The 14,432-nt window shown below is 36.6% G+C and overlaps 1 protein-coding gene across 2 annotated transcripts in view; it reads right to left on the reverse strand.

Annotated features, from left to right (window-relative positions):
* Window positions 1-14,432, reverse strand: part of GXYLT1 (glucoside xylosyltransferase 1) — a 39,608-nt gene that overhangs the window by 2,914 nt on the left and 22,262 nt on the right. For both annotated transcript variants that reach the window (XM_049783829.1, XM_049783828.1), the window contains 4 exons: window positions 11,874-11,999; window positions 4,157-4,408; window positions 2,090-2,213; window positions 1,645-1,817 (listed from right to left, as the gene is read on the reverse strand). In XM_049783829.1, the coding sequence (XP_049639786.1) occupies window positions 1,645-1,817; window positions 2,090-2,213; window positions 4,157-4,408; window positions 11,874-11,999 (675 nt within the window). The remainder of the gene's footprint in view (window positions 1-1,644; window positions 1,818-2,089; window positions 2,214-4,156; window positions 4,409-11,873; window positions 12,000-14,432) is intronic.

Consider the following 14,432-nt stretch of genomic DNA (forward strand, 5'->3'; position numbering starts at 1 on the left):
TGATCCATGACTGCTGTGAACTGAATCCACAATATTCAGCTTCTCAGGCTGAAGCTGTGCTCTGGATTTATCCCCGTTCCCCAGACTATTTCAAAGACTTAAAGGGGATATTTTTATTTCTTCATATATTTCCGTAGATGTCTTTCCTTAATAGGTATAATTCTTATTGTGCATTTTCTTACGCAGATGTTATTTCTCCCATCCCTTTTTGGATTTGTTTAGTAGAATATTCTAGTAGACAAGTTTCTCTTGGGTTCTGAGTTCATGTTAAAACCAGGCTACAGGATTATTTAGCTTGTTAATTTTATTCCCATAAACATCAGTAGTATCCTATGGCATTGTTCCTTTTGGCATGTACACATTAAAATGGGGAAACTTTATGTATAAAAAGTTCTTATCTAATACGGATATAAACTCATATAAGTTTTATACTTCAGTGGTCCCTTTCACCCTGAACATCTGCCACAGTCACTAGACATCAACTTCAGTTGATTGGACATTGGCCATCCACCAGGAAACCTTGAATACTATCTTTGGAACCAACACAGTTTTTTTCACTAGCACCAGAAAACCAACTTCTACCAGGGAAGGCCCTAACGCTATCCTGGCACTGACTTGCTCCAGACTGGGTATATGAGATACCCTGAGGCAGGGGTGGCGAACACACGGCTCTCGAACCGCATGCGGCTCCCGGCCAAAATGAATATGGCTCTTTGCCTCTTATTATTATTTTGTATACTGTGGCTCTTTGCCAAGTTTGGATTTTGTTAGCTGCTTCTGAGGAGGGACCTCTGAGGAGAGATCTCTTGAGCGCGTAGTCCCGCCCCAGGCTGCGTCATCCCGTCTCCCATCCCTCGGAAACAACTGCACGGGCCAGCGAGGGGGGGGATGACCCGTGTGTCACATGTTGTGTCACATCTTGCCGTTAGTTCTAAGTGTAGAGGACGCAGCACACCCTCACCATCACTGCAGGATTTTGACCCTCACTCAAAATGGCAAAATGCACTATGTGTTTAATAGATTATTGTTAAAAATTATATGCTTTTGTGCGAGTGTTTGTCTGTTTTGGCAGGTCACTGTGTGGTGCAGCTCTCTGACTCTCACAGTTTAAAATTTTGGTTCTTTGTGTCGAACTTGTTCGCCCTGAGGACTTGGAAATAGCAACCAAATGTTTTCAGGGCAGGTTTCCCTAATGCTATCCTGGAACCAACTTGCTCCAGACTGGGTACATATGATACCCTGAGGACTTGGAAATAGCAACAGGTTGTTTTCAGGGCAGGTTTTCCTGCATCACCACTTAGAGGTGAGATGAAAACAGATGTTCCTGAAATATAGTATTAGGAAACAGGAATGAAAGTGAAAATGAGCAAGTAATTCAGTGTGTGTTTCTTTTCCCAGGTCACTCATATAAACAGCTCAGATGCAAATTCCCCCTTGTAGCAATAAATATGTCCTGTACCAAGAGTCCACTAATAGAAGCCATAGCTCTAATTTCAGGACCAGGAAAGATATGAAAAACTAAGGTAGTATATAGTGAATAAGGTAGTTGCCCACAGGAGTGACCCCCCAAGGGCAGAACCAGGAGCAATTCCTAAGAGTGCTAGATGTAGCAACCTCTCCCAACCCCCCCAAAAAAGTGCTTACATTTCTCAGTGCCTCATAAATAGCTCTAAATGCTGGCTGTTTATCATCATGGTAAACACCTCTGTTTCCATGAAGGATAAAAATTCCTTCTTGTTCTGCTTCTAGGCAATTACTTCCATATATGCAATGATCGGGTCGATAATTCCATTGGCATGAAAAAACATAAAGGCTCTCTGTAAAGACAGAAAATCAATGAAATACAAGTTCTACAAAATTAACTTTTAGAAAAATTTTGAGTTAAAAGCTAGAAAGAACAGGATATTTTTGGTAACTTCTGTTTCCCATTTTGCAAAAATTTCTTCCAATTAAACTTTTTAAGTTTTACTCTTAAAATAAAAAGCAGTAATCAAATAAAAATCAAATACTTTATATTTTTATTCAATATCATATATGAATTTTCTTTTAAAAGTGAACATAATAAAAAATAAAATACATAAATCTTTACCTGGATTATGAGAAAATATGATATTCAACAGATCTTGATCACCCCACGTGATATTGAGTTTGTATTTTCTAAGCAAAGGCATAAGTATATCTCCCCATTTCAGTCGTACAGTCATCATATCATTCTGTGGGTAAATATGTTTTGAATAAATTTAGCTTCCATACTAGAAATGTGAGCGTAAAATTATTACTTCATTCTTCACATACCAATCTCAAAACTCAATACAGAGAAAGGTAAACTATCTATGTTACAAAACCAAGTAACAAGTAAAACTTTTAACTACATCACACTATTAGGAATGAAGATTTCTGTATACTTACTAAGTACTATCACTGTGACATCACCTTCAAATGCAATTTTACTGTCATCTAAAATGTGTACAAATAGTATTTGAGTCTAAGTAAGAGTTGCTGAGGATTATGCCTATTAGTAGAAAACTAAATAACTAAAAGTATTTGAAAAGGTATTTAGCACATGATATACTCAGTATTAGTTATTACTGTTGTCATGATCACTCATCATTAGACTGATGAGTCTAAAAAATCCTTAAAAATTAGCATTCCAGGGCCGGCGAGGTGGCGCTAGAAGTAAGGTGCCTGCATATCAAGCGCTAGCCAAGGAACGACCGTGGTTCGATCTCCCGGCGTCCCATATGGTCGCCCCAAGCCAGGGACGATTTCTGAGCGCTTAGCCAGGAGTAACTCCTGAGTATCAAGTGGATGTGGCCTCAAAGACAAAAAAAATTAGCATTACATGGGGCCGGAGAGATAGCATGGAGGTAAGGTGTTTGCCTTTCATGCAGAAGGTTGGTGGTTCAATTCCCGGCATCCCATATGGTCCCCCCGAGCCTGCCAGGAGCTATTTCTTAGCGCAGAGCCAGGAGTAACCCCTAAGTGCTGCCAGATGTGATCCAAAAACCAAAAACTAAAAAGCAAAAAATAGCATGACAGGACCGGAGAGATAGCATGGAGATAGGGCATTTGCCTTGCATGCAGATGGATGGTGGTTCGAATCCCGGCATCCCATATGATCCCCCATGCTGCCAAGGGTGATTTCTGAGTACAGAGCCAGGAGTAACCCCTGAGTGCTGCCAGGTGTGACCCAAAAACCAATAAATAAATAAATAAATAAAAATAGCATTACAGGGACTGGAGCAGTGGTGCAAGCAGTAAGGCATCTGCCTTGCCCACATAGCCTAGGACGGATCGCTGTTCAATCCTCCGGCATTCCATATGGGCCTCCAAGCCAGGAGTGATTTCTGAGCACATAGCCAGGAGTAATGAGTCACTGGGTGTGGCCCAAAAACAAACAAACAAACAAACAAAATCAGCATTATAGTTAGATCATTTAACATTAAGTAAAAAAAATACATGCCATGCTTGATAATTTTAGAGGAAAGATTTAGAAATTCATCAGTTATGTCTATATTTTATAGCTATACTCTGCAAAGTGCCATAATACATTTGTATTCATTTTTAAAGTTTTATTTTATTGAAAACATTGTGATTACAAACTCTTTTGTGGTTGGGTTTCAGACATACAATAAATCAGGGCCAATCCTACCACCAGTGTCAAAATTCTTCCAACATTCCCCAAGTGCATCCCATACCACCCCCCTACTCTCCAGCCTGCCAATATAACGGGCTCATTTTAAGTTTAGATTGTTAGTTTGGGTCTCTTGATTTTATTGTTCTTGTCTTTGGCTTGGATATTTAATTCTGTCCTTTTTTAATCTTCACCAATTCACTTGAGACCGCATGATCCCTGGCCCCCATCTTTTCATATTTGTATTTCTCCTCCACCACTCAGTTTCTTTCCTTCTCTTCACTATACTCTGGAGCCAAAGATGTTCAAGACATTCAGGCTACTGCAACTCTTAAAGTTATTCTAAATATCAAATGTATTATGATCAGTTACATCAACCATGTGATGCATTTTCTTTAAATTAAAAAAAAATATTTAAAAAAACACCATGCTTCTATTATACAAGATATGTGGAAAGAATCTGAACATTTAACATTTAACATTGAAATAAACATTTCAACTAATTACATTTATCAGTCTTACCTTAAAATATTTTTTCCTCATTCTAGTCATATTCATCAACATAACTCCAGAGTTTACTCCAGTTTTACCATAGTATGGATGCCTGGCAAAGCGATTATACCATCCTATTCGAGGCTCTTCGTGTTCTGGGGCCATTGCAGCAATTTGTGTAGAATTAAACTTCTTTAGTAAAGACCAAATATCATCAACAGGTCGTAAAAAAAGGATATCAGTGTCCACATACAATAGTGAATCAACTTCTTTCAGGATTAACTATGAGGAGAGAGATTTACACCTTCAACTACAATCCAATATATTTAATATAAACTATAAGAAAATTTAATTATAAAAATAAAGATAAGAGATAAGAAGCTAATTTATAATCTACATATCTTCAAAAATAATTTTTTCTAAATGGTCTATTTTTACAACGATGTATATAGATTCTAGTTTTTATATTAACTATTAAGAAAAGAAGCCCAAAACAATCAACTGAAATAAAAAGCATTATTTTCATCGATTATTTCGATTTTTAATTTCTTGAGATAAGCACAGAAATTAACCAATATAAATTAGTATCTTTTCAACTTTTCCATCAGTTCATAACAATAATGGCTGGTTCTTTTACATCCTTTTGTTCTGGACAAGTAAATGGTATAGCTAACCCAAGTCATCTACCTATAGAGTCCATGCTTCTTCTGTGCTATCCACAAAAATAAGTATGAAAGCCTTTTTCAAATATACACTTACAAGGCCTTTCTTGGACAAAAAAAAGCTATGTTCCTTTCTAAGAGATGTTAACTCTGCGACATTTAACCCTTTATAGGAAATTACATGGTGTTACTTTTTTATTTCTGCCTACTACAAATATTCAAATTTGACTCCTGCAATTTTAATTACCCTGCCCCAGTACATTCTAAAACTCATGATTAATGGCTTGATCCTTTCCAAAGTTATTTCCCTTTGCAATTAGACATACCATCACCTTACTGTCCAGCTACAATCCCCCATCTCCTCCCATTCAGAATCCTCATTCCACATAAACATATTCAAGTGTTTTAATACCAGGCTGGCAAAATAAAACTGACTGTTATATAATACAGTGCCTGAATAGAGAAAGTTCACTTGTTCCCAAGACTAATAAGAAAGGGCATATCTTTTCATGGGGAAGAGAGGGTAAATATTTTTAATATCAAGATTCTGCAATATCATATGTTTACAATTTACTATCTCATTAACAGATTAGGAAGATATTGCAAAAAATTCTAAATTTGGGGTTGGAGCGATAGCACAGTGTTGTAAGGCAAACGCCTTACATGCGGACAACCCAGGATGAGCCTGGGTTCAATCCCCACATCTGATATGGTCCTAAGCCTATTAGAAGTGATTTCTGAGTGTAGAGTCAGGAGTAACCCCTGAGCATTGTTGGGTATGGCCCCCTAAAAAACTCACATGCTTTGAATTAAATGTCTGTTAAATATAAGTTATAAAAACTGACTTATTTTAAAGTGGCTATTTAATATGTAATTCACAAATAAAAACTGTTATTGCCCATGCTTTTCTGCTGGCAGCAGACCTGGCTCCAATGAAAAGATATCAAAATCTCTTCTTACTCCATAAAGATGGCCTAGAGGCCTCTATTGCACTTTGCATATAATGTACTGCAAAGTATGTGCAAAATGGAATGTAGTTCGCACTTTATAGCATTTTGCAGATAATGCTTTTTTTTAATCAAATTATAATTTTTTTATTAATTTCTTTTTTTTTTTATTTTTGGGTCACACCCGGCGTTGCTCAGGGGTTATTCCTGGCTGTCTGCTCAGAAGTAGCTCCTGGCAGGCACAGGGGAACATATGGGACACCGGGATTCGAACCAACCACCTTTGGTCCTGGGTTGGCTGCTTGCAAGGCAAACATCAATGTGCTATCTCTCCGGGCCCAAATTAGAACTTTTTGAAGGCTGAAAATATAATTCAGTAGTAGATCTCTTGCTTGATATTTATGAGGTCCTGGCCCCGCATGTCCCCAACAACCATGAAGAAGTAGCCTTCAGGGGCCAGAGTGGTGGTGCAAATGGTAAGGCATCTGACTTCCCATGCTAGCCTAGGAGGAACTACAGTTCGATCCTCTGGCATTCCATATGGTTCCCCAAGCCAGGAGCAATTTCTGTGCGCATAGCCAGGAGTGATCCTGAGCATCTCTGATTATGGCCCCAAAACAAAACAAACAAACAAACAAAAAGAAATAGCCATCATAAACCAAAGTGGGAAGGCCATGGAGAATAACCAGGAATAATCCAAAAGACTTGCGCTAATCATACATCAAATTTATGGGTATTTTCTCAACATCAAATTCTAACTCCATACCACATTTAACTAAGTTAAAAACTATCATTTATAATAGTATTTTATGTATTTATTATCAACTATTATATTTAATTTATACTTGTATTATAAGATATTTTAGTTATTTAAACTAAACTGAGCAGTAAACAAAACTGCTAAAGTATTGAACTCTTGAGAAAGTACTATCTTATTCGAGTAACAACAAAATCTGGCTACTGTTTTGCTGTATCTAATAAAGTTTCAGTAATGTTTTAGGACTACATAAACATCCATTTCTCTCAGAACTACAAAGAGTTATATGGATATCCACTTGGTTTCTTTAATTTTTATTACCATAGGGCAGATAAAGCCTTTATACACACAAATAGGTACTCAACAATTAAAATATCATTTAAGAATAGCCAAAACTGAAGCAGTGCTTGTGGTTTATGTTTGGGTACCAGAATGACTCAACACAATTCAATCAGGTTTTCTTCTTCATGAGAATTGAGTGCTCTTACATGAAGGAATTATGAATCCAGAAGTTACACTTACAGAACTTCACATTTCACTTTCAGGGTAAATGATTGAAGTTTTGAGCAAATAAAATATTGACTTATCTGAATATGGCCATCAGAGACTGATATCAACAGCAAACAAAAATTCTTAGAAAAGTAATATATTTCTGTATTTTTTCTTTTTTTTTATGAAACTACCCCAAAGAGCCAGTTTCCTTTTTCTTATTTTTGGTTTTGGAGACACACTGGTAGTGGTCTTGGGATATCCCACTTCTATGTTCCAGGGTGACTCCTCTGTTCCTCAGGCACCATGTCAGGAACCAAACCTTGGTCTCCAGTATGTAAAGTATATGCTCCAGCCCTTTAATCTCTCACTCTCTGTCCAAAAAGTCAGATTCGTTCTTAATACAGATATTTATTTGGCAGAGTAGAAATATGTGAAAATTCCCTAAGTTCATTCAGAAAGTTAAATAAATCTGCGATATACACAAGCGTAGATATCCATTCCTCACCCAACAAAGGCAGTTGTTCTCTTGCAGAAACGTTTTACCCAAGTTTTAAAAGGCATGAAAGAAAACTTCCTCTAAATAAATACCCCACTTCTACATGAAGATCTGAGATACTGATGTCAGTCCATACTCTGACTGAGTCCACAGCCCTGACAATTTCATTTATGATCTTCATTACACTATCATCTGTGTTGAGTTTAGTAGGCAGCTTCTTAGATACTAGATGCCCCCAGTGAGTGAACAAAATTCTGAATAACACAGTTTTCTTTTTTGCACCTGAGTAATCTCCAGTCATGGAGGCAGAACCATGTATACAGCACTGTATATACTCTAAGACATCTACCGCAGTCTAAGATCTGCCAATGCAACGAAGAAATTCTTCCCTAAAGCCTTCATCTTCACTATACTCACCTTGTAAAAAAGAACAGTATGGTTTAGTCATACTGTTGACTCATCAAACTTATCTTGATTTGTAATCACCTCTTTAACATTAATGCCATCTTAATTCATGATCTTTCTTTGAGTGGTGTTATTCAAGTGATAAAACCCCTTTTTGTGAGGCATGAGAAGCAAATTTTCACTAATCTCTCACCAAGAGAACTATTTTCCTTTCATATTTTAGATATTCAAGAGCAACAAAATATTATGCCTAAAGGAGATAATCATTTATTATCTTTTTCTTTTTGACTTGTCTGTTTTATTTGTATTTTCTTCAAAAATAGCCAATGGTTGATATAATACAATATTTAAATGAATGGATATAATATTTAAATGCAATGTTTTTGGAAGGTTGCAAACAATCAATTAGAATTTCAGAATATATTCCACACATGGACCTTGGCAGTAGCCATACAGCAAAATGTTACAGTAGAAACAAACTTGAAGTACTTCTAAACATAGAAGTTTAACAAAGAAGCTTAACAAAGATTCCAGTCTGTCTTGGGTTTGTCACATTCTTTTTTTTTGGTTTTTGGGCCACACCCTGTGACGCTCAGGGGTTACTCCTGGCTATGCGCTCAGAAGTTGCTCCTGGCTTCTTGGGGGACCATATGGGACGCCGGGGGATGGAACCGCGGTCCGTCCTAGGCTAGCGCAGGCAAGGCAGGCACCTTACCTCCAGCGCCACCGCCCGGCCCTGGGTTTGTCACATTCTTAAGTATCAAAATATTTCTTTATCCTTTTCTCTTCTATATTTGAAGCACTCATTTATTAATATAACTACTTTCAATTGACTTGTTTTTCCTTGTAAAGTTTAAAACTTTTTGAGTCTTAGCAAATTTGTTTTAATTTTATTGTTGCTTTTTTAATTTTGTATCTCATTTTGTGTGACACAGGGGTAAAATAACGAATATCCAAAGACAATGAAATCACAGAATATGAGAAATGGCTTTGAGTAGGAAACATGCCATCTGATGAGTCTGTCCATAGGCATAATGAGGAAGCAATGTCTATGGTTCCCTATCTACAGGGAACAGGATGAGGTGCAGATAGATGATAAATTTTTTATAGATCAACCCTCCCTATAACAGTACTGTAAACCAAAGTGAACAATCTTATTAAAAAAAAAAATTACCATGTCCCAGGCACACGGAGAAATCCAGTTCTATCTATGGTACCATACTAGCACACTCCTTGGTTAGAACTTGGCCAGAACGGACATGCACCTTCCTTCAAAACCCAAAACTGTGAGGATGCTCATGCACCCATGATAAAACATTACATAAAAAGCATTAAGTAAATGTTTTATTTAGAGGCAGGGGGACATAAAACTTCCCAGACAGTAAATGGCCTCAAAAGTCAGTTAATACAACTAAACTAACTAGTTGGCATTTCTTTTGGCATACTCAAATAATTCTTTATGGCATGGATATAACCTGATACACAGATGTGTTATTAAGCACCATGTGGTACAAACAATTTAATATATTATTTTTCAAATAACTGGGGATCTAAAATTCCACTATTAACACCCACAAAACTGAAAGAACAATGGGGCTCAAGGAATTAAGTAGCTCAAATGAAGTTGAAGGGTTGAAGTTGAGAACTAAGGAAGTCTTCAGGCTCATGAAGATATTAGATGACTCTATGTTCTTTTTAGTGTGTATATATTCAGGATTCCTTTTCGAGGACATGATTTCACAGTAATATTGAAAAGTAAATCAATTCCATTAATATTTGATATCACTTAGTAATAAAGTGAAGACTTGAAAAAATACTGGGAATAATCTGTGATGAAAGGGATGTGGTGAAAAAAGTAACTCTCATTCACTTAGTGGGAATGTTTACTGGTCAAACGCCTATAAAAATTATATGGAAAGATCTCAAAAGCTCAGAATTGAGCTGTCATATAACCAAGTAATTTGGGTATCTATACTCAGGACAGAAAAACATTCACTGTAAGGACATATGTATTGTAAATAGCTAAATATTTAAAATCAACATAAACATCGAATGAAAGATAAGTAAAACATGAAGGTGTGGTTTGTGTGTGTATGAATATACAGATATGTGTGTATATATTTATATAATGAAATAATATATAGTTGTAAGGAAAGATGCAATCATGCAATATGTGGCAACCTGATTGGAATTGGAAGATAGCACTTAGCCAGAAGACAGACAAACACAGAATGATGTCACTCACCTGTGGTATACAGAATAAATGGATGAGGAAACGTAATGTAGTAAAGTGGTGATCACTAAACCACCTTTGACTCTAGAACCTAGGGAGGAAAAGGACTGAGAGAAAAAAAATAACCAAGATTGGTAAGAAGATGAGAAAGGGAAGTAAAGGAGGAACAAGAGTCAGGACTTAGGTTACATTGGTGATGTGGGAGAGTAGGATACGTTCAAAATACAGACTCAACAACACTGAAAATATGAGATCTAAGCAACAACTATAAAACTTTCATAGCAGGCAGGGGGCTACAGGAGAGAATGATGGAGTATGGTTTTATTGGTGACGGTAGTTAACACAAGTATTGAGACTGTTGTTGCAATATTATATGCCTAAAACTTAAACTATCAATTACTTTTGTAAATCATTGTTCTTTAATCAAATTTTACATTTTTAAAAACTTTTTCTATTTCATATTTTTGTCCTCATTTGGTAGTGTTTCATATTTTACAAAAAACAATAACTTAATTTCCAATATATAAAAATGAATTATTAGCAAACAATATGCACAGAGAATTTTAAAACCTGTACATTTAAAGGTACATGGGATTGCACTGGTGAAGGGTATTCTTTTTATGACTGAAACCCAACTACAAACATGTTTGTAATCATGATGCTTAAATAAAGATATTTAAAAAAAGGTACTACATGGAATCTATTATGCTGAGTGAAATAAGTCAGAGAGAGAGAGAGAAAAACGCAGAATGGTCTCACTCATCTATGGGTTTTAAGAAAAATGAAAGACATTCTTGCAATAATAATTTTCAGACACAGAAGAGAGAAGGGATGGAAGTTACAGCTCACCTCAGAAGTTCACCACAAACAGGGATGAGTTTAGTTAGAGAAATAACTACATTTCGAACTATCCTAATAATGAGAATGTATGAAGGAAATAGAAAGCCTGTTTAGAGTACAGGCGGGGGTTGGGTGGGGAGGAGGGAGACTTGGGACATTGGTGATGGGAATGTTGCACTGGTGATGGGTAGTGTTCTTTACATGACTGTAACCCAAACAACACAATCATGTACGTAATCAAGGTGTTTAAATAAAAAATATATTTAAAAAAAAAGGTACATGGGATATGACAAGGACATATAGTGGACAGGTGAGCTATCTACTGGCAAAACAATACATATAGAAGGCCAGAGAGGTAATTAAAGATTAAGGTGCTTTCCTAACAAGTGGTTACAACCTGACCCTGGTTTGAATCCCTGAACCAGGTATCCCAAACCTACTGTTGCCCAAGCCCAGAGCCAGGTGTAGCTCCAGAATATTAATATGTATGACCCTACTAGGCCCCCACCAAAATAAAAACTCACAAGGTTTATAGAAATAACCATTTAGACTCCTCGTCAGAACAGTGCTGTCCCACTCCGTAATGCAGGAGTAACACAATGTATTGAAAGGCATGTATGTTTGCAGACTGGTGGTTGAAAATCAGTTTAACAGTAACAGTATTACAGGATAATTATAACGTTATGAGCACTGAGAAACCAAAATCTTTGCATGATTCACTGTACTGTAATACTTTATTGTAGTAGTCTGGAAACAAAACTACATCTCCTAGATATCTTTACAGCATTTCAAGAAAAGTTACTTCTATTTTCTCAGTTCAACAAATTTTTATGAAAGCTTTTATGTGTTCTATGATAAATCATTTTTTAATGTTCAAAACAAAAGGACACAAAAACACTGAGAAATAAAACTTACCGGCAAGAACAATCTCTGGGAAGCACATGGTTTAAAGAGTTTTTTCCATTCTGCTGCATTCTCACTTGGAAATGTTATGGGGTATAATGAATAATTAAATATTTGTAGAAATGACCAACTGTCAAGCTGAAAAACATTTTAAGAAATAGGAACTCAGTTTAGAATTGCTTTATTTTAATTTCCTCTGTATAAATATAATTATACTGCACAAAAGATAAAAATTAAGGAAGTATGCATGAATGTTGACTATAATTACAACTAAAAACAGTCAGCAAATTCTTTTTTACCATCTGCTTTCATTCAAACTCACCATTAAGTCCTGAGATACAGTGCAAGTTATAAGAATAAAACACAAACTAGAAAAATTCCAGAAAGATTAAATACTGATTTCATTACCATCATTTAAATAGAAAATATTTATGTACATTGTCACATCAATATGAAACCAATTTTAAAAATAGTATCGAGGCCAGAATGAAGCACAACAGATCAAGTATTTGCCTTGCATGCAGCCAACCCAAGTTTGACCCCTGATATCCAATAGGGTCCCCCAAGCCTACCAGGAGTTATTTCTAAGTGCAGGCAGGAATAACCTGAGTGCCACTGGGTGTGGCCCAAAAACAAACAAAAAAAGAGTACAGGGGTTAATGCACTATTAATTGTCAGTCAACACCACTTAGATTCCTGCTTCCACATTTGGTCCACCAAGCCCCACAAGGAATAAAGCCTGAGTACAGAGCCAGGTGTAAGTCATACCACCTGCACACAAACACACAACTAACTAACTCTCTTCTCTCTTCTCTCCTCTCTCCTCTCTCCCCTCTCCCCTCTCCTCTTCTCCCCACTCCCACTCCCCTCCCCCCTCCCTCCCCGTCCCCCCCTCTCTCCTGGTCCCTGTACCAATTTTCAAAATCACTATATCAATCAAAATAGATCCAAAATTGATAATGTATTTAATCTTTACTATCCTAAATATATTTCAAGATACTCAATTGCTGAAAATTCAGTTTACTGCCTTTTCTATCATATTGCTTCAATAGAACAGCTGAGCTAATTTTTTAAAAGGCAGAAGCAATCTATGGCATGAAAGACTGAATAGTTGGGGCCGGAGAGATAGTATGGAGGTAAGGCACTTGCCTCACATGCAGAAGGACGGTAGTTTGAATCCTGGCATCCTATATGGCCCCCCGAGCTTGGCAGGAGAAAGCCCTGAGTGTTGCTGGGTGTGACCCAAAAACCAAAAACCAAAAAAAAAAAAAAAAAAAAAAAAAAGACTGAATAGTTTATGAAATTCAAATATTTAAGTTTTGTGTTTTTTTTTTCCAGTGGTGGGAATTGAACCTATATTTCATACATACAAGCATATACTTTACCATTAACTACAGTCCTGGCCCTATTCTCTTTTTAAATTATAACTATTCAAATTACTTTTATTCTGCTTTATTTTATTATTGATGTTAGAATTGTTGAGACCATACCAGTAGTGGTGCCAGGCTGCAAATAAGTTCTCTTCAGTTTTAGCTATATCCTCAACCACAAGCAATTTTCAAAAAAACCGTAATGCCTTCTAAGGGAACTGATTATTAAATGATGACAAACCCTTGACACCTGTTTGCAGAAATGAGATTATGAAGTATTGGATGGGAAGAAAGCATGAAAAAGAAGATCAGAAGTGACACTAAGTGCCTTAGTGTGTCCTAGGAGTGTCTTAGATACTTTGGTGGCGATAAAGTAAGTATGTATATTAAAACCATAATAGTCAACACTACAGACACTGAAGCAACATCCTGATGCAGAAACTGGACAGACTCCCTCAGAAAAGGAGAAGCTACAGGAGAATCTAAAGGTCATGAGAGGAATACAATACCCAGAATGTTTTCATGTACAGGTAACTCCAGGTCAGACAATTTGCAGAAATTGTATATAACCTACAAAAATATACAATAACAAAATTGTGTATTTGTATAAAGTCATTTTGCCTTTTTTTATTCCGGAGAAACCTGTGTGCTTCTCTTCAATATTTATCTATCGTCTCATTCTTCACTAAGTAAACTTCCTTCAATAAAATTATTTGCTTCGCTTGGGCTGGAGAGATAGCACAGCGATAGTGCATTTGCCTTGCACACAGTCATCCCAAGATGGACCTGGGTTTGATTCTCGGCATTCCATATAGTCTCCCAAGCTTGCCAGGAGCGATTTCTGAGTGCAGAAATATATTTTTTATTCCTCCCCCTTTTGTTGATTGGAATACATAGGGCCCTGTCTTCAGTTTCCTTGTTTGGCCATGAGGTGCAACGTTATATTAAAGGAGCTATGTTGGAGATGCAACATACTGCCAAGACTGCCTATTTTTATGTGTGAAAGAAATAAACATCTATCTTTTTAAAGCCTCTTGTTAGTTTTCTGACATTATAGCCTAATTGAGTGCAGTTAAAAGAAAGCCAAAATAAAGAGCTCCCTTATATTACGCATATATTTCCACATTGTCAATCCCACCACCAAACAGGCAAATTCTGTTGCGCCATAAAGAAAAAAATTTTACTTTTGTGGGACCAGAGA

This window comes from Suncus etruscus, chromosome 11 (genome assembly GCF_024139225.1).
Source record: "Suncus etruscus isolate mSunEtr1 chromosome 11, mSunEtr1.pri.cur, whole genome shotgun sequence".
Taxonomy (NCBI): Eukaryota; Metazoa; Chordata; class Mammalia; order Eulipotyphla; family Soricidae; genus Suncus; species Suncus etruscus.